Consider the following 20,067-nt stretch of genomic DNA (forward strand, 5'->3'; position numbering starts at 1 on the left):
ATCCAAGCAACTGAGTAGACCAGGAAAAATAAAAAGTAAACAGATTCAGGCTGCCATGAGGGTGCCATCTGCAAATGGTGTCGTCTGGATAATTACTTTTCCACTCCTTGTATCTGCCATTGGGGAATCAAAAATGGGAAAAACAAGATAGGCCAGTGGGTAAACATATCACTGGCAATATTTCGCTTGTCTCCTTCACGTGGTGTTTTTCTTGCTTGCGTGTTATGCAGGAAGGAAGACCTGCTTTACGTGGTGTAACCAAGCGATTCAGAATTGGGAAGTAACCAAAATATCTTTACTCCCCATATGAAAAACAAACTAGACCTTCAAAGCCAGTCACAGACTCTAGTGAGATAGTCACAGACCTTCAAAGATTCAAGGAAATAACAGATTCAAAGTCACGTGGGTTTTTTTTGATCCTAAATTAAGCTTCGCAAATCCCGCATGATCACATTTTAACTAAGAGGGACCCAAAAACCCTTCTGAAAATACTTGGCCAGTATTATGGTGACACTGCTCTGGAAGTCAGGGTTTTCATAACACAAGAACTTAGCATTTCCCACTAAAAAAGCTGTGCCTCTCTAATGCTTCGGCACACGCAAAACTCCTCATCAGGGGGTCTTATTTATATGCAGACTCTGCCCCTGCAGAACTGTTCAGGGCCTGACTTCCTGGAGGTGGTGGTGACCCCGCCAGGCCACACCATATGCTCTGAGTGAGCCCCTCTGCGGTGTTTATTACGCTGAGACTTGCAAGGGTTCCCTCTCTCTGCTCCATCACTTGTGTCCCAACAGGTGAGGGTAGTCCCGCTTGGTCAACACCATATGCCCTTGACATGGGGTCCTGTTTGAATTACTAAAGATGAAGCTATACCTTCCAGAATGTGGATTCCTAGCCTTCAGAAATTCTTGAAGACTTCCAAATCTTTGGGTGACACTGGAGGCGCTGTGTTCCAGTCATTCTCAGGATATGCTTCGAAGTTGGAGGTATCCCCCTCGCCGCACACTTTGGGCACGATAGGGGGCTGCGAGATGAGATAAGACCCAAAGGTACGGTTAGAAAGACATGATTTGGACAACCCTCTCCAGCTGCGACCGTCCACATCGGTGGTCTGGGCTGGGGACCAGGCATCAGTGTTTTTCTAGTCTCTCCACTGACTCTAAAGCACCAAGCTGAGGACGCTGCTACTAAGGGCTCCGATGAAAACATCCTTCCTCCATTCAGAGGAAGATGACCCCCAGAATATGCTCCATCTAATCTACCTCCATCACTGCACAGGATCCGTAAGGGTGAGACACACCAGTGCGCTTTCACGTACCATTCCCCCTGAGAAAGTGGGGGCGGCGGGGGGTTCAGACCCCCACTGGCCACTGAGCTCGTGAGGCATGGAGCCAGGTCTCGAAAAGTCCAACTGCAAAAGCTGGGTCTTAATCCCCGTCTAGGTGCCTCTTTACGGCTAAGACAGGCATTGCCTCAGGGATGCGGCTTACCAGGGGTTTGATATGCTTGGTTGTGCCGTGCAAACTAACTATGTATCAACCACAAACAACCGAGTCACAGAGTCGGCGATTTTATAAGGCACGCTCAAAGAGGCGGCATTAAGCGTCACCGTTGACAGAAGCTGTACCTTCAGTTTCCTCTGGGGCACAGCTTCCCAGTCCACCGTCCGGAACCAACGATGGCGCTTCACGTCATCTGCTCCATTCTTTAAAAGAAACACGCGTCATCCGCACACAGAATTTTGACAGGACCGCAAACTACATATTCTAAAGCACCGGCATTTTTGTAGTACAGAAAGAAACAGACAAACAGAAAGTCTGCTACGTTTGGAGTAACTGTCCCTGGCGTGTGAGCTATTAGTGAAAACTCTCAGTGGAGCTGTTTGTGTCTCCCTGGCTTTCCTCCAAAGTAGAAACAAACAGTCATCACGCCCACGTGTGTGCTACTCTGGACCAAAGATGCAATGATGGGTGACCCTCTTGACACAGAATTCGACGGACGGTAACGTCCACGTTTGTCACCTGTTTTTACCGTGACAATTTTCTGTGCTGTTTATGACCCTTATCTGACAGACCCAGAAGCTGAGGTTCAGTAAATGATGGAGGTTGCTCAAAATGGCCCAGCAAGTGTCACAGGACTAAGAGATCCCATGACGTCCAATTTCAGAGTCTCAAGAACTACCCAACGTTACCTTCCAGCTAACAATGTTTACTAGAGTCTGTCTCCCTCATTCCCCAGTGTGGTGCTCGTGTCCAGCTGGCAGAGCCCAATGTCATCGTGACCTCTGTAAATCCCCGCCAAGTTTCCAGTCTTCAACTGTGTCCTCCTGCCTTTTAATCGCACTGGTAGCCACTGTTTGAACCAACGCAACGTTGGAAGTTGTGAGAGAGACACAGGTGAATTCTGTACTATGGGAGCCAGTGGACCTGAACGTATAAATGGATGGATGGAAGGAAGAAAAGAAGGGAGAGACGGAAGGAAGAAAAAGACAGAAAGATTCATCTAATATGAAAGGAAGAGAAAGCAAATGCTAGCATTTTCCATGTGTGGAGGACAGACCAGTAGCCATAAAAATAAAGGAAGAAAAAGGAGAAACACGCACGATAAAGGAACCCCAGGAGGATAAAAACAGCATGGTGTGATAATGGAAGGAAGACGGAAGTGGTGATTCAGCCACCCAGGCTGGCCTGGGTTTACCACGAGGACAGTGAATGGTCAGGTGAGAAACCGGGGGCGGGCAGGAACGGGAAGGTTGCTGAGCACCAAGCTAAGCTCCTTGGGCTGTTCCCTCAGAACGGCAGACTCGCGATGGCCGTCCCTGCCTGTCGGAAGGTACCCTCCTCACCCCAGAAGCCAGGGACACACCCGACCTTGGAGGCAGGCACGGCAGAGAGATGGTCAGGCTTGGCCAACGTTCCAACGTCACTTGGGCAGTACCCACACTAGACTGCTTACGAGGGGGATCGTGCTTTTATTTTAATCGGGCAGCGTCTTCCCCCTCTTCCAGCCAATGTCCACGCCAGGAAGCCCTCCCCACACTCTCAAGTCCTAGCTTGAATGTCAGTGAATATATTCTTCCAGATTCTGTTGATTCGAAAAGATTGTTCTCATCCATCGCAGGGTTCGTAGTGCAGACTGTGAGCCTCTGCCAGCTGATTCTACATACAGGTCATCTGATGTGTCCCCACAGGGAGTGAGAGCGTAAGGGCTGCTGGATTCCTCGTGATGAAATGTTCTCTAAAACTGACCGTTGTGATGATGGCATGACTCTGCCAAGATCGTGTTTCCCCGAAAATAAGACCTAGCTGGACAATCAGCTCTAATGCGTCTTTTGGAACAAAAATTAATGTAAGACCGGGTCTTATTTTACTATAACATAGCCCCGATATATGATATAATATATGATATGATATAACACCAGGTCTTATATTAATGTTTGCTCCAAAAGACACATTAGAGCTGATTGTCCAGCTTGGTTTTATTTTGGGGGAAACAAGGTATATTAGAAGCGAATGGACTGTACACTTTAAGTGGGTAAATTGTGTGGCGTGTGAATTGGGTCTCAATGATGCTATTTAAAAAGTGAAAATAAATGCACAAAATAAGTAATCACTTATAGATCATGGCTGAGTCATATGTTCCTACGGAGAGAGGAAAAGACGTGTGTCGACCCAGCTGGATTTATTTTTTACACCCAGATTTGAAATCCGGGCAACGATTCAACACGCGTCCTGCGCCTTCGCTTTTATCTATCAAGCAAATGCATGGCGTCAAGTGACAGGGACTCATCACGGAAACCACTGAATAATTGGGACCCAAACACTGACCTTCATGTTCCCGAGACGCCTTGTTCTGTCAACAACAAGAAGTTTCTTAATGAGGTCTCTGTTTGGGGCAAGAGACAAAAAAAAAAAAAGCGTTTCTGTTTTGAGACGGACCTGAGCGAACGCCACACGTCAACAGTCATAAAACTACCCTCTACGTATACAGGTGGGCAGCGCTTCGAGTTTCACGTTGGCTCACCATCTTCCAGCACTTATTTCTGAATAACTGACGCAATGGTGGGCTGCCTGCACACAGGGACTGTATTTCTTCTTCTGCCCCGTTATTTACACCATCGCCGACCCAACGAGTACCCACAGGTAAAGCTGCCGTACTGGGATTATAAGGAAATGACGTTTACTGAAAATACAAAACCAAACCCCTGCAAAACAGCCCGGTCCTGAAAGCAAGGGGCGGACGGGGCAATGGAAAGGGGCCACCCAGTACGGCAAAGCCAGGTAGGAATTCCCGAGTGGGTGCATTGATTGTGAAACGGGCTGTGTGTCCGCTGGCAGTACCTTCACCCACTGTGGCTGAAATCCTTTAGCCAGTAACTAGAAACTGCCTTTCCTCTCATCAGACATGAAGAAACACTGGTAAATATTAGTTCTACCAAGCTGGCAAGAAGCTCCAGAGCTTTGCTTTCCTCTTCCATTACAGACACAGAGGGTGCCACAAAAATGTACACACAGTTTAAGAAAGGAAAAAACTGTATCAAAATTCTAACACCATAAACGACAGTAGTTTACACGGTCAAATGCTGAGGTTGTGTGAACCAACAGAAGACCTTAAAAAACACTCAGCGTCAAAATTCCACCCTCAGGTCCACCCATGACAGTAATTTGGACAAACAATGCATGAGGGTCCTGGTTCTCGGCCAGCTCACTAAGATCCAGCCCATCGTGTGAAGACGTGACGTTCTGCTCAAGGTCCGTGTGCTGTCACCAAGTGCAGACGGGGTCCCCGGTTCCTGCTCTTGCCCAGAACCCTTGCTGGTGACATGGGGGAGCCCCAGGGTGCAGGGAAGGGCCCGGGGGTGCCTAAACTATGAGGACGTTAGACCAAAGGAAACCAGGCAGCCACTGCTCATTGTGTCTTCAAAACAAGGATAAACTCTGAGACTACAAGTGGGGAAATGGGAGCACACCAGAGTTACATGATGCTTACATTTGCTCTACACTTTCTAGAACACCTTCTTTTCCATGAAATGCTGGAAACCCACTCAATCCATTGATATACGTGATCTGAGCCCTTTACTCGATATATTGGTATCAATGGTCTGTGTCCAATGACCCCAGATTTACGGACCGTCCTTTCTTTGGGGGGAGGAGGGAGGGCTTCTCTTGGAAGAGTTTATGGCATTTCCTTGCAAGAAGAAGGGGAATAAATCGTATAATCTTCTGAATTGCCTGAGACCGTCAGGAGTCTACAAAAGAAAGCGGCTGAGTGCGAGAATACAAGGGACAGTGCACAGTTATTTCAGCTCAAGCAAATGCACCGGCGGTGACTCCTGACTGACACCCACCGTGGACAGTGCCCCCTACATGTGCGTCTGTGCTAAGGTAGCTGTGCCCACACCCTGCAGGTTCACCCAGCAGAATTCTAGGTGCTCCAAGAGGACGACTTTCAACTGGCAGACCTATCAATGCTTCTGAGCACAATTTAATCCAACCAAATCGTTGGCCAATTGTTGATAAACATGTAACTCAGTTTTCAAAGTGTTTTGTCATCCATCTGAAATAGCGTCACTCAACTCTGCTGGGATTTGAACCCTGGGAGAGAAATGCTATACAATACCGTTCACTTCTTTCGGGATGAAAAACTTTTGAGTGCCATGTAGCCAATGGCCCCAGTTACTGATGCATTGTCATGAAATAAGTTTTCTCGGAACTCGATTTCCATAGGCTGCTTTTAAAAAAAATTAGCAAAAATGCAAGGAAAGTTCGGTTCTGAACTAAAAGCATTAACACCCGTTTGTCATCAGCAGGGCTTGGTGCCCCCATCAATTCACCTGGGAAACAGTGAGACAGCTAGAAATCACAACTCATTATGGCGCAAAATGGCTAAAAACTGACCAGATGGAGTAAGGTATCTGGAAAACTAAACACATTCTTACACCTTTTTTTTTTTTTAAACTTAAGTGTTTTCTCTACCACCCTCCCACCCCAATTGCCACAAATTTACTGAAACTCGGACCTAAGGTTCCTAACACTGACGCAAGGCAAGAGTTCTCAAAGAGACACGCTCATCTCTCAAAATTTAAGCATAAAGAAGGAACTTAAGGATGGGAAGTCTTTGAGCAGGAAAGAAAAGAGAAACTGTGCTAAGCCCCCCAACACTTCTGCCAACTACACAACCAGCTGGAGGAGGCGAACCCTATGTGTGAAATAAATCCCCAAGTGGCTCTCTCATTAAATAAGACCACAAATGCCTTTACTTGCTAATGATAAATCTCATTGATCTCAAAAGGCATAAAACACAGCCGAGAGTCACTAAGAGGGTAAGTGCCCGTATGTATGGCAGGGTAACGGAAACGTCTTCGCTTTTTGCGGAAAATTGACTGCCCAACGTAGTTTAAACAACACACTGAGTAATGCAATGTGGTGCCCTGCTGAGCACACGCCTTAATTGTGATTTTCTTTTTGTAGATGCTTTAAAAATAAACACGCCCGAAGACGAGGGACACGGTTTACTTACTTTACATTGAAATCCAAATGTCTGGGGAAATCTATTTTGCCGGCAAGAATTTTTTGATAAATGCCAAATGGGTTGTCATCAAAAAATGGAGGAAACCTGTTGGGAGAAGTAAACGTGTGTGGTTAGTGGACAGTCAGTACGGAAAAATCGCCACTATGGAATCACTGCTATTTCTGCTTGGCAGACGCAGAGCGGAAGCTACTTCACGTACACGCTTTCCTTGCCGTCCTATCAGGGGAAACACGGGGAAGCGATGTTTCTAACAGGCAAAGCGTGAAATGTTGCAGCTTGAAGCAGAAGAAACGTCAGTGGAGACGGGCAACCATGGGGACACCATTTGACCGACTATTGTGACGCCTTCTGAGGCATTAAACATGTCAGCCCCAGTAGACCACAAGTAGACGTCTGTATTCTTCATACAGGCAGTATGTGGCATACACTTGGTGCTTAATAAATGTGCACGGGACAAATGGACGAGGATGGGTTCCACTGTATCCTATTTTTTTGGTCTGGCTCCAGTAGTGTAGAATTTTACAGAAGCCAATATATGAAACCCCATTGTAGATGGATTCACCTAGGTTAGACTTTGGGAGGTGACAGCAAGGCGGGTTTCCAGGCTGTGAGCCTTTGGTCACACAGATGTGGCCCAGGGCTTGGAAATTATGGCCCCCGGCCTGATTTTGTAAAAAACGTCGTAGGGGTGCACGGCCACCCCCATGCACTTATGTCTGTCTGTGGCAGAGTTCCCAGAAATAAAGATTGTAATCCTGGTATAAAAACCAACAGACCGACCTTTTCAAATAAAGACCCTCAACTCAAAAGCATAACCTCCCTCGGGAGGAGACCTTCTAATTCTGCTGAAACAAGCCATGGAAATATCTCAGAAAATAGAGCTTTCACATGACATCCTGGTCAAAGGTGGACATTTCAACGAGCAAAGATGGTTCTCTTGTGGGTTCCAAATCCACTACCGAGTATAGCGGGTGGGATGGTGGCCTCCAAAAGGACGTCTCCACATTCTGACCCGGAAAGTGTGTGTCGGACCTTATCTGGAAACGGGTCTCTGCAGATGGGACTGAGTGAGGGATCTGAGGTGAGGATGTCCTGGATCAGGGGGCCCTGAACCCAATGACAGTGTCCTCATCAGAGACAGAAGAGGAGGGACACAGACACAGAGGAGACGCCACGTGGAGACGGAGGCAGAGATGGGAGGGAGGCGGCCACCAGCCCAGGGGCGCCTGGAGCCCCCAGGAGCTGGAAGGGGCAGGAGGGACCGTCCCCTGGGGCCTCCGGAGGGAGCGTGGCCCTGGGACACCTTGATGTCACATTCCTGGTCTCCAGGACGAGGGGAGGATGGATCCCTGTGGTGGTAAGACCCCAGTTTGCAGTCAATTGTTACAGCCACCCCCGGACACACACACAGTGTGTCCACATTTATGCTCCAAATATATTAAAGAGGAGTAGAGAAATTGAAGAAAAACTAAGGAACTGAACTACAAAGTACAGAGAACTCAATGGAAAGTGGATGTGAGTTAATTGGAAAAATGGACAATCAAAGAAACGTAAAGCTGCAGCCTTGGGTGATATGGCATAAAGTAGCCCATCTGTCTTCAGTAACATCTCACGCAGATGCTCTGATTTACACTTTGGTGTGAACAGAGGCACAGTGTCGAGAAGGTAACAGCTGTATCTCTGAGTCTCCAGTTATAAGGACTCCTAACGACAACGATTTGTCCTCTGGTGCTTCCAGACTCACGAGCTGCCACACAATGAGGAGCTATGCAGCCAGGCTGTGTAGCAAAGGTCTACGTGTGGACAGTCACCCAGTCTGGCCACCTCAGTCACCTTTCAGCTTCTGACTCCCGAGTCCGCCCTCCGTCGTCTGCCAGGCACTCTCTCCAGCAATGCTTGGGGGACCCGACTCCCCTTTCTTGGGTGGTGGCCCTGAGTACATTCAGCTGGATGATTTCATCAGGGAAATGGTCCATGGTGGGAAATGGGACATTACACATCACGTGAAAACGTGTCACACGGACCTAAACGCATCGATGGAGAATGTCAAACAAAGCCCTCTTGGGATCCAGGCGTCCCATGACTGTATCATGGGAAAGGCATGTTAGCAGTAGAACAACCGAAAAAAAAAAAGAAAACAAAACAGAACTTTCCAGTAAGGACAAGCATGGAGAACTAGCCGTCCCCTGGGCAGGTGCAAAGTGCAACACACATTCCAATTCTTAAGAAACAGGCGACGGTACTCATTATAGGGAATGGGACGTATAGGGAGCTTATTAGCATTTATCTATATAAGTTATCTACTGGGAGAGGTGGGCTTGGAAGGAGAACGTGCTCAGATGACGGCAGCCTCAAGAACTGCATCTTCAAAATTCACGACCATGTTGGCATTTTCTCCATCGTGTATCCATGACCATTTTTAGGTACCCGTTCTGCCCACCTAAATTGTCCAGTAAAACGGATTGGCCAGAAAGAGGCGACACAGCCATTGTAATTCCATGTCCCTCTTCAGAACCCCGCCCGCCCCCACCCAGAGGCCCCCGTTAGACAAATACGACCCTAAACTAGTATCAGCCGAACGCTTTATCTGCCCACATTTTTAAAACGGGGAGCTGGCGTTGGAAGGCAGGTCCTTTGACATGGGTTCACGGAAAACAGGAAGGGGTTTCCGGAGACAGAACGGAAAGGGAGTAGCTGCAATGTCACCGTTCTGCCTGGCACTGGAGAGGGAAGAAGGGAACGGCGTCAGAAGAAGTGGCAAGAACAAAGCGCCAGGCTGTGCCGAGCTTGGGGGAAAGTGTAGAGTATGAAGGAATCTCAGGGGCACCGTCGGAGGCATGCCAGCCTTGATTGCCAAAGTGGGGTGTCAGGGAACCCCCCAGGTTCCCCAAGGCCTTTCTCTCCAGGAGCTTTGAATCTGAACGTGGATGCATTGTCTTCATATACCTCAACCAAAGCAACGCAACATACCAGGCAGGGTACATAAGAAGAGGGAAAAACCCAGCCGCCAGACACTAAAGAGAGTAGCAAAAGTGTTGAAACAAGGCCACTCTTGTCTCTCAATATTTGTAATTCTAGGAAGTATTTTTTTCCATTAAAAATTCTATCTGGGTTCACTGTTAGTGAGTTTATTATAATTTTATGTCAACACATATAGAGCTATAGAGAGGGTGCCGAAAAAAACGTATACACATCTTAAGACAGGAAAACACTGTACCGATAACAAAAGATGAATACAAGTCATGAATATACATTTTTTTGGCACCCCCCCCCCCCCCCCGTATATCTCTTCATTTCAGTTTCAGTTTCAAATGCAGTGACACAGTGACAGATATAACCCACGTAGATGAAAGCTCTCTGGGGTTGATGGGTTCCACATGGGTGTGGCTCCAAATGCAGATAAAGTCCATCTTCTCTAAAAACTGGTCTGTAGGGTTCAACCCTTCACAGGGATGGGTGTGAACGGAGAAGAAACAAGAACAGAACTGGGCGCTCCAGGGAAAGCCCATGAAGGGCTTTGTTAAGGAGTGGGCCATACATTTTCATTCTGACGTCAGCATTCCTCACTCAATGAAAATAAAATCCCGCAGGTTTTACCCAACGACTGGGGTTTTCTCAGAGTGCATCGAAGATTTAATCGACCAATTAAAGCCATCAACAAACAGACAAAGGCAGAGTCTCGCTTGATCCTGCTAAGCGTGCAAATACAGAACATGGAAATGGAAGAAGCCAGCTGGAGACGGGAGGACTTTGAACAAAAGGCCGCCTCCACCTTCCAGACAGTAACTGCCTTCCACTGACCACGGGAGAACCCTCTAGGTTGGGCCCAACACACACAACCTGCTAAGTGCTATAAAGAAAACAGAAGAGGGCGGTGGGGCCGACTGTGGCAGGAGCAGCACGGGAGGGTCCTGTGGTCAGGTGAGAGGTGAAGCTGCACTGTGAGCCACAGAACAGAAGGGGCTAGCCAAGGCGTGACCCTGCAGGAGTCTGGTGACATGCTGGAGAGGCAACGGGACGGCCAGCGAACCCAGAAGAGGGACCGGGCTACCACTTGGGGTGGACGTATCTCGTACAGACCGTCTCAGAGCCTCATATAATGAGCTCTGGGTGTTTCCACGAGAGGGCTGCAAGGTGGGGAGGGGTGGTGTGGGTCCGAGACCCCTCCGGCTGCTGCCAGGGAAAGGTGCCACGGACAGCAGAGCGAGTAGCTGGATGGCACAGCGTGGAAACTTGGGGGTGAGCCAGGTGACAGCTGAGGCTGGCAGGAGGGGTCGGGCAGGCTTGCAGGATGTGCCAGGATGGATCGCTCTCAAGAAACCCACCCACAAAACCTGACTCTCTCCAACTAGAAAGGTGGAAAACGGGAATATGCTCATTGGGAATACACAGCCCGCTGTCTCGTACGAAATGCAAAGGTCGGCTTACGGTCCTTTGGGTTAGGGAAGTTGCAATTATTCACCACCAATTATTCTAATAACAGAGCCCAATAATATACCAGCTTCTAATTACATTATTTTTTATTCTATTCCTAATATTTATTAGACCATTAGAAATATCCTATTGTTACTATTCTATTACGATCACAAAAATATTCTATTTTCTAATACTGTAATATAGTCAGATATTCTATTCTATTCACATTCTAATAATTATTTTATGTAATAATCCGAATATAATCCTCATATATCCTAATATTGTACTCAAGTTTTATTTTAACGGTTTTCTATTACATTCCATCATGTTCAACAGTGTGCAATGCTCTAATATCGTGTTTACTACTAATATCCCATATTTTACTGGTAATATCGCATGTTACGTTCTGTAATACTGTTACTTGATCCTAATAATAACGACAAAGAAAACAACACGGGAACCTCCTCAGTTTAAATATCATGGGAGCCAGGATTCAATTATGGTCAGGCTGTACTGCCCTCTATTGGTCCACAAAATACCAGCAGGAAAATGTGGTCGTTTGCAACTATTGCCTCTTTTTGAAGGACTGACCCTGTATGTGACTTACTTTAACCTTTTTCTTTGCTTGGGATCTTCCTGGGCTACAGGCTATATTAAGAAAAGTGGTTCTATGTGATTTGCTAGAAACGTTTGACTGTCAAGAGTCGTGGAAAATTCAAAAGAGTAGATAGATGATAGATGGCTGGATAGATGGATACACAGATAGACAGACAGACATATACAAATGATAGATAAATATGACAGAAATGACTGATGATACATGAATACATCACAGAGAGATGCTATCACAGATGACAGATTGGTAGATAAATAGATGGCGTGTGGATGGATGCATAGATAGATGACTTAGGAATGGATGGACAGACAGACAGACAATAAACCCAGGTTTTCAGAGCCCACTCATGTCGGCCACACCCTCGACGCAGAAGAATGCACCCCTTTCCGTCTTTCTTTCCAACCGAAAGGGAAGGTTTCCTGGGAAAAGCCTCTGGACTTCCCCTGCGTGCGACCAGACAGGTGAGGAAGAGGGGCTGGCTTTTGCTACCACCAGGAGCAACCTCGGCGTGTCTGTGACTCACAGGCAGGGAACGGGCACGCCAATGACAGAAGGCCAAAGGGAAGGGGACAGCGGTTGTAAGGAGGCAGCCCGGCAGCTGGCCCGAGGGCCCCGCCTGTGTCCTGGGCACCTCCCGGCTGGCTGCCTGAATGCAGCCCATCAGACACAAGAGCTTTTCACTCACAGAAGGAGGGTGAGTCCCCACGTCCAAGATTCTGACGAGCGAGATGCTCGCTTTACGTAGAGGAACACCAGCTCTATCTGACACATAAAGCATCCTTGGTGATTCAATCCCGAAGACACCTTGACAAATGGTCCACCTCGTGGGTATCTGGACCTGGACAAGGGGAAGACGTGACCTTCCAAGTCTCCTCCAACGCAGGTATGGGATTTTAGGAAAGCACACCCGCTTTCCTCGGACACCTTGTTTGTTCGTTCCTAAAACCCTAAACTGTGTTTGATTTGGGTTTTTCCAGCCCATACAAGACCCAGCTCCAGAAAGGGTCCATGTGGAAGGTGAATGTCACATTCCCGGAAGGAAGACGGGACACTTTGAGACAGGACAAAGATCCCCCCAGACAGGCACGGCTGATTCGTCACCAAAACAGCCTGTGTGTTTGCAACACAAACACAAGCTGCACCGCTGGGGTCACACCACCGGCCACGGGAAACCGCCATGGGACTAGACCCCAAGTGTTTGCCACCCGTCCTTGGGGCTAACAGACGCAGGGTGAGGAGCAGGGAAAGGGGGCGCCGGGGAGCACATCCTGACTCCCCACGGAAGCACGTACTCACCCCGAGAGCATCTCAAATATTAGGATGCCCAGTGCCCACCAGTCCACCGCTCTGCCGTGACCTTTGCTCTGGATGACTTCGGGGGCCAGGTACTCGGGCGTCCCGCAAAGAGTCCACGTCCTGGGGAGACAGAAGGGCGACCACAAAACTCAGCCATGCTGGGCGGGGCGATGCGATGGGTACCCATTAGAAACACTGAACGCTACAGTAAGGAAACCGAGCCCAGTGATTCCCGGGGCCCACGCTGGGGATATCCTGCCCTGGATACAGACAGAAACACTGTCTGCACTGACCTGTTCCCTTGCAGACACTCAGAAACCTGAAAAGATCCTAAGGAGCAGCCCTGTCAGCACGGATGTCCCTTGTTATTGCTGCATGGATGGCACTGTCACTCAGAAGCTGAGAATGCAGTGCCCGGCTTCCTATAAAATAGCATCTAAAAGAATGACTCAGTAATTCGTGAACACAGTCTCGCCGGCTAATGCATTTTTGAATCAATCTGAACACAGTATAGACTTTAATGAATAATAACGTAGCGATTCTGGTTCATTAATTGTGACAAATGTAAGATGCGAACGGGGGGGGGGGGGATAGAAGGCGGGCTCTCTGGGAACCCTCGAAATCCTCTTGGCAACTTTTCTGTTCTCAAAAGTTTATTTTTTTAAAAAATGCAGGGAGCATTAGTTCTAGTCTACTTTTCCATTAAAAAAAACCCAGAAAATAAAAAATCTGTTTTGCCTAATTGTACCTCATTCTTTTGGAGGGGAAATTGTAAATACAGTAAAATACATCCACGTATCTTAATGTTAAAAAGAAAAAAATCATTAACCCGTCTCAGCGCCAGGGGCGGCCTCCGAGACCACACTCAAAGCCACTGCTAATTTGTTTTCCACCTGCTCTTCCAAAGGTTTGACGTGTTTGCAACGCGTGTGTGGGTTTCCCGTCATTTTGCGGCTTTTGGAAATCGTTAGGTTAAGGGACACAAGGCTACTTGGGGATTAAACAGAGCAGAGAGGCGAGGAAAGGCTTTTCGCTGCAGACACATGAGATTTGCAAAACATTAGCTTCTAGCCCCATCTAGAGCACAGCTGGAGGAAGCAGGAGATGCTGCTGCATAGCCAAGTGGGACCCAGCCTGGATGACGGCGTTTTCGGGTTGGCTGTTTGTTTGTTTTCTCTGTTTGTTTTTATTCTGGTCATCCGTTCCTCACAGGCCTGAAAGCTCTCTTTTTCACAGCAGGTGGGGGAAGCTGTTCCTTTCTCTCCTTATAAAAGAATTCTCTTTATAGTCCAAATAGAGCCACAACGTTTCATTAAAATCTACCGATGTGTAATGTTTCTGCTGACATCTCTCAATGTTACGCTGTACGAAAAATGCAAGGCTGATTTTCTTAACTGTCTCCTCATTTGTTTCTATCACTGTGTGTGTGTGTGTGTTGGCTAAGAAAAAACTCACCTGTAAAAAGATAAACGACAACCTTCCTGTCATAAGATGACGTCCTGGGCATGTCATATACAGCACTGTGCCCTGTCACCATTACTGCATTGTTTATTTGCAAGTTGCTAAGAGGGTAGATCTTAAAAGTTCTCATCACAAGAAAATACTTGTAGCTAATGAGCTAATGGTTGTTAACTTGACTTATTCTGGTGATCGTTTTGCAATAAATACAGGTGTGAAATCATTATGGTGTACACCGGAAACAAATACCATGGTATGTGTCATTGTATTCATTTCCTCGTTTCAAAAAAAAAAGGGCAAACTGATGAATGAACAAAATGTGGTCCGTGCAAATAAAGGAATATTATTCAACCATGAAAAACAATGAAATCCTACCATTTGCCACAACATGGATGGACCTAGAGGGTATTATGCTGAGTGAGATGAGTCAGACAGAGAGAGACAAATACCATAGGATCTCACCAAAGTGTGGGATCGAAAAAAACAAACAAAACAGAAACAGCCTCATAGATACAGAAAACAGATTGGTGGTAGCCAGGTGGGAGGGAGTTGGTGGGGCTGGGTGAAAAACGTAGTCTGATTTTAAAACAGGGTCTTTATAGAAGGAATCTAGTTAACCAGAGGCCATTCAGATGACTTGTAATCCAATAACTGGTGTCTTTATAAGAAGAAACCTAGAGAGAGAACTTTGGTGGGATGTAAATGGGTGCAGCCACTATGGAAACCCAACAGGATGGAGGGTCCTCCAAAAATTAAAAAAATCTGACCCAGCCATTCCATTTCTGGATATTTATCCAAAGGAAACAAAAACCAGGATCTCAAAGAGATGTGTGCACCCACACGCCCACTGCAGCACTATTCAGAGCGGACAAGACTTGGAAACGCCCTCAGTATCCGTTGATGGATGAACGGATAAACGTTTGATATACACACAAGGAGATATGACTCACCAGGAAAAAGCAAATCCCGCCATTTATAGCAACGTGGATGGACCAAGCTTGAAGCCAATATGCCCACAAGCAAAAGAAGCCAGAGGCAGAAAGACAACTACTATATGACCTCACGTACATGTGGGGGTGTAAAACAGTAAAACGCATAGAAACAGAGAACAGTCACAGAGGCTGGGGGGCGGGAGGAGGAAATGGGAGAATGTTGGTCAAAGGCTATACACTTTCAGTTACAGCACAAGTTGTGGGGACCTAACATACAGCAAAGTGATGATGGTTAATCATAGTATATTTATGTGCTTGAAATTTGCTAAGAGAGCTGCTGACCTTGGGTGTTGTCACCGTCACATAAAGAATGGTTCTGTGTGAGGTGATGGACATGTTAATTAAGAGGATGGTTGATCACTTCACATGTACATTCTCTCATCACGTTCTACACTTGGTAGCACATCCAAGGTCACCTGTTCAGGTAGCTGGAAGCCTTAGGGCTTGGCTCATACTAAGACCAAGTGGAGGTGGCCACAGGTAATTGTACCTGTCGTAGAGGCAGCGTCTCCACTTACAGCTGGAAAGGTGAGTCTCTTCTGGGCTCCGTCCCAGGGTAAGGGGCACAGGTTGTACGAATTTCCAGTTTCTAAGTAGCCTTGGGTAGGCTGACACTTCATCCGAGTAGGGGATTCCACCAAAGAGCCCCAAATCCTCTGGAAGGCACAGAGGCATTGCTGCTATAAAGAGGTTCAGAATGCTACACACATGGGAAGATGGGACAAAGAGCCCTGGGTGTACTTGGGACACCGCTGTTGGTCGGGCTCTGAATTATCTATGCCCCCGGTCTTATCTCGTTTTGCTCGCTTGGCTCTTGGACAGAAGGCAAGGTGACACCGCTGCTCTTAGTTTGCTCACTGTTACCAGGTCCGCTACAGCAGAGGGGAGGAGAGCGTGACAGCCAAGGAAAGACGGGATTCTCTGTCAAGTACAGAAGTCAGATGTTCATGTGACCTTAATGCCCCACTGCCTTCCAGGGGATGTGAATGGGAGTGGGGTGGGGGGTGAACTGTATCCCCCCAAAAGTCCTAAACCTCAGTGCCTGTGAATGCGACCTTATTTGGGAACAGGGTCTTGCACATGTAATCAAGTTAAAATGAGGTCATATTGGATTACGATGGGGCTAATTCAATGACTGGTGTCCTTATAAGAGGAAGAGAGGGGCATGGGGGAGACATTTCTGTCATGTGAGCACACAGTGAGAAGGCCGCCTAAAAGCCAGGGAGAGAACTCCACCAGGAACTCAACTGGCCAAATCCTGGTCTTGGACGTCAAGCCTCCAGAACAGTGAGAAATGAATTCCTTATAAGCTCATCAATCCTGAGGGATTTGAACCCCATTCTCACGACCTCGTTTAACCTTTATTATCTTCTAAAAGCATTAGCTCCAGATACAGCCACATTGGGGGTTAGAGCTGTAACACATGAATTTGGGATCCAATACAGTCCATAGCAATGGCGATAATGGTGACAATTATGTGTTGATGATGGTGATGGTGATGGTGGTGATGGTGGTGATGGTGGTGATGGTGGTGGTGATGGTGGTGATGGTGGTGATGGTGGTGGTGATGATGGTGATGATGGTGATGATGGTGATGATGGTGATGATGGTGATGGTGATGATGGTGATGGTGGTGATGGTGGTGATGGTGGTGGTGATGATGGTGATGATGGTGATGATGGTGATGGTGATGGTGGTGATGGTGGTGGTGATGATGGTGATGATGGTGATGATGGTGATGGTGATGGTGGTGATGGTGGTGATGGTGATGATGGTGATGATGATGGTGATGATGGTGATGGTGATGGTGGTGATGGTGATGGTGGTGATGGTGGTGATGGTGGTGGTGATGATGGTGATGATGGTGGTGGTGATGGTGGTGATGGTGGTGATGGTGGTGGTGATGATGGTGATGATGGTGATGATGGTGATGGTGATGGTGGTGATGGTGGTGATGGTGGTGATGGTGATGATGATGGTGATGATGGTGATGGTGATGGTGGTGATGGTGGTGATGGTGATGGTGGTGATGGTGATGATGGTGGTGATGATGGTGATGATGGTGATGGTGGTGATGGTGATGGTGGTGATGGTGGTGATGGTGATGATGGTGGTGATGGTGATGATGGTGGTGATGGTGATGGTGGTGATGGTGATGGTGGTGATGGTGGTGATGGTGATGATGGTGGTGATGATGGTGATGATGGTGATGGTGGTGATGGTGATGGTGGTGATGGTGGTGATGGTGATGATGGTGGTGATGGTGATGATGGTGATGATGGTGATGGTGATGGTGGTGATGGTGGTGGTGATGGTGGTGATGGTGGTGATGGTGATGGTGGTGATGGTGGTGATGGTGGTGATGGTGATGGTGGTGATGGTGATGGTGGTGATGGTGATGATGGTGATGATGGTGATGATGGTGATGGTGGTGATGGTGGTGGTGATGATGGTGATGGTGGTGATGGTGGTGGTGATGGTGGTGATGGTGGTGATGGTGATGATGGTGATGATGGTGATGGTGGTGATGGTGATGGTGATGGTGGTGATGGTGATGGTGGTGATGATGATGGTGGTGATGGTGGTTAGGGTTAGGGAGGGAGCGAGGGAGGGAGGAAGAGAGGAAAGGAAAGGAAAGAAGGAAGGAAAGAACAAACCCTGGATCTAATCCAATCGATAGATCTAACCACCAGTTTACAAGGCATACTGGGGACAGAGAAACAAGGGAGAAAGCTGCCAAATCTAGACTATAGGGTTTCCTACGGGGCAAGTGACCCAGTGTATTTGGTAAATAAATGGCAAAAAGTGGGAAAAGAGTGAACTTTAAGTGAGACACAAATCAGCCAAATGTAATGTAGAAACCTTGGTTTGCAGGGAAAGAAAAAGACATTTTTTTGAGATGCTAGGAGTTTGCATCTTGGCTGGGTGACAGCATGATATTAAGGATGTTTGTCTTTAATTTTGTAAGATGCAGTAACAGTGTTAAAGTTATTTTTTGTAAAGTTAATTACCTGTTAAGAGACAGGGCGGTGGGGACTAGCTTTAAAATAATTCCAGAAACAAAAATGTGGCAGGCAGAAAGATCACATAAGGTTGCAAAGCTTTGACAGTTATTCAGGCTGGGTAATGGGCACACAAGGATGTAATGTAAACGCTTGTCTCTACTTTTGTGTATGTTCGAATGTTCGGTAACAACTGGAAAATATTATGATGGCTGTTACCCCTAGGAAGATACCCGAACTGAAAATTCAAAAGATAGCATTCAATTTAACATCTCAGTTTAAAACAAAAAAAAAAACTACAGTAGAATAACTACAAAAGATCTGTTTACAGAGGAAGACACCCATATCCGAAAAGGAATGCTGTGTAGTCTACTTATAAGGTCAAATTAAATACGTCAGTAGCTTCTGTGATCATTTAGAAAATCAACAATAATTCTAGTTTGTCCCTAAGTATTTTAGGAGTGCTTTAAAAAAATAATAATAATAATGTATGCAAAACATTTTAATACAAGAAAAATGAGAAGCAGAAAAAAAGACCAAAAACATATTTTCTCAAACTACACTACCCATGATTAGAAACATGAAGTTCTTTCTAAAAACAACAATATCAAGAGGCTTTCTTTCAACGTAACGAGGCTTTCTTTCCCAAAATACAGCCTGTTCATTAAGTAAATTAATTGCTTGATGTTACGTACTGAACTGACCACATCTATTTAATCTTAAATGGACATAATGGATTAACTAGACAGGAACATGGTTTGCCAAACTTATAATCAAGTGAATATGTGAAACATTTTCTTTTTCTGATTCACTAGAATCAGACTTCCAAATAAAATGAATAAAAAACCAATCAAGGGTATGTCCTATACCACGTGCTGCCAGTAGGGGGCAGCACGAGTGTTCTCAACCAACCTGGAAAAAATATTAACACAAGGTCTCCACTCACCTAGGTGAAGGCCCCTGGTTTTTACGTGCTTTATTCTTAGAAATATAATCAGTGAAGTCCTATAGGGGAAAATCAGATTGTAACTATAACAAGGAGTTCGCAGGATGGCCCTTTTCTAAATACCATCAGAGAGAGGAGTCATTGAGTGAAACATGGCCCCCCAAATCAGGTGTCCCACAAATGCAGAAATTTCCACCTGGGACAACAGGAGTGAGTTTTCCAGGGCTGCCTGTCCAATTCGGGAGCCATGTGCAGCCGCTGAGCCCTTGAAATGTACCGAGGAGCTCAAATTCTAACTAAAATTTAAAAACAGAAACTCTACGCAGTTACTGATAAAAGGCTAGGGATTTTTGGAGAGCTTGTGAATCTGTTTCTACAACTATGAATGTCTCTGGACACTAAATTAAGAGCAAGTATTTCTCAAGGAAATTTAGTGCCCGGATTGAGACGTCCCATGAGGATAAAATATACCTGGCATTTGCAAATCTTAGTATCAAAAATGCATGGATGGAAACTCAACTTTTACAAGGCTTGGTATGTTGAAATGGTCGTACTTGGTATACGTTGAGTTAAACAGACTCTATTATTAAAATTATATACATCTGTTTTACTTTTTTTTTTGTTATTCTTTTTTATTTTTTGTTTTGTTTTACTTTTTAAAACAAGGTGATTTGAAAATTTCAAATGACATGTGAGGTGACTAGACAACATTGCTGTTGAAAAACAGCCATTTTAGGCACATAAATGACTAAAATTGTCCAGGGCGACAAAATTAGGAATGCATGTTATTATCAGCAGCTGTGATGACAT

General features: G+C 46.4%; 1 protein-coding gene across 1 annotated transcript in view; it reads right to left on the reverse strand.

Moving 5' to 3' along the window:
- The window catches only part of PRKX (protein kinase cAMP-dependent X-linked catalytic subunit), a 64,546-nt gene that overhangs the window by 5,575 nt on the left and 38,904 nt on the right, over positions 1-20,067 (reverse strand). Inside the window, exons 4-8 of the mRNA XM_074324196.2 lie at positions 12,860-12,979; positions 6,520-6,615; positions 3,828-3,885; positions 1,628-1,705; positions 874-1,024 (exon numbers count right to left, since the gene is read on the reverse strand). Of these exons, the coding sequence (XP_074180297.2) occupies positions 899-1,024; positions 1,628-1,705; positions 3,828-3,885; positions 6,520-6,615; positions 12,860-12,979 (478 nt within the window). The 3' untranslated portion in view covers positions 874-898. The remainder of the gene's footprint in view (positions 1-873; positions 1,025-1,627; positions 1,706-3,827; positions 3,886-6,519; positions 6,616-12,859; positions 12,980-20,067) is intronic.

The sequence above is a fragment of the Rhinolophus sinicus genome, chromosome 18, assembly GCF_057876585.1.
Source record: "Rhinolophus sinicus isolate RSI-liver-muscle chromosome 18, RSI-T2T, whole genome shotgun sequence".
Classification (NCBI taxonomy): domain Eukaryota; kingdom Metazoa; phylum Chordata; class Mammalia; order Chiroptera; family Rhinolophidae; genus Rhinolophus; species Rhinolophus sinicus.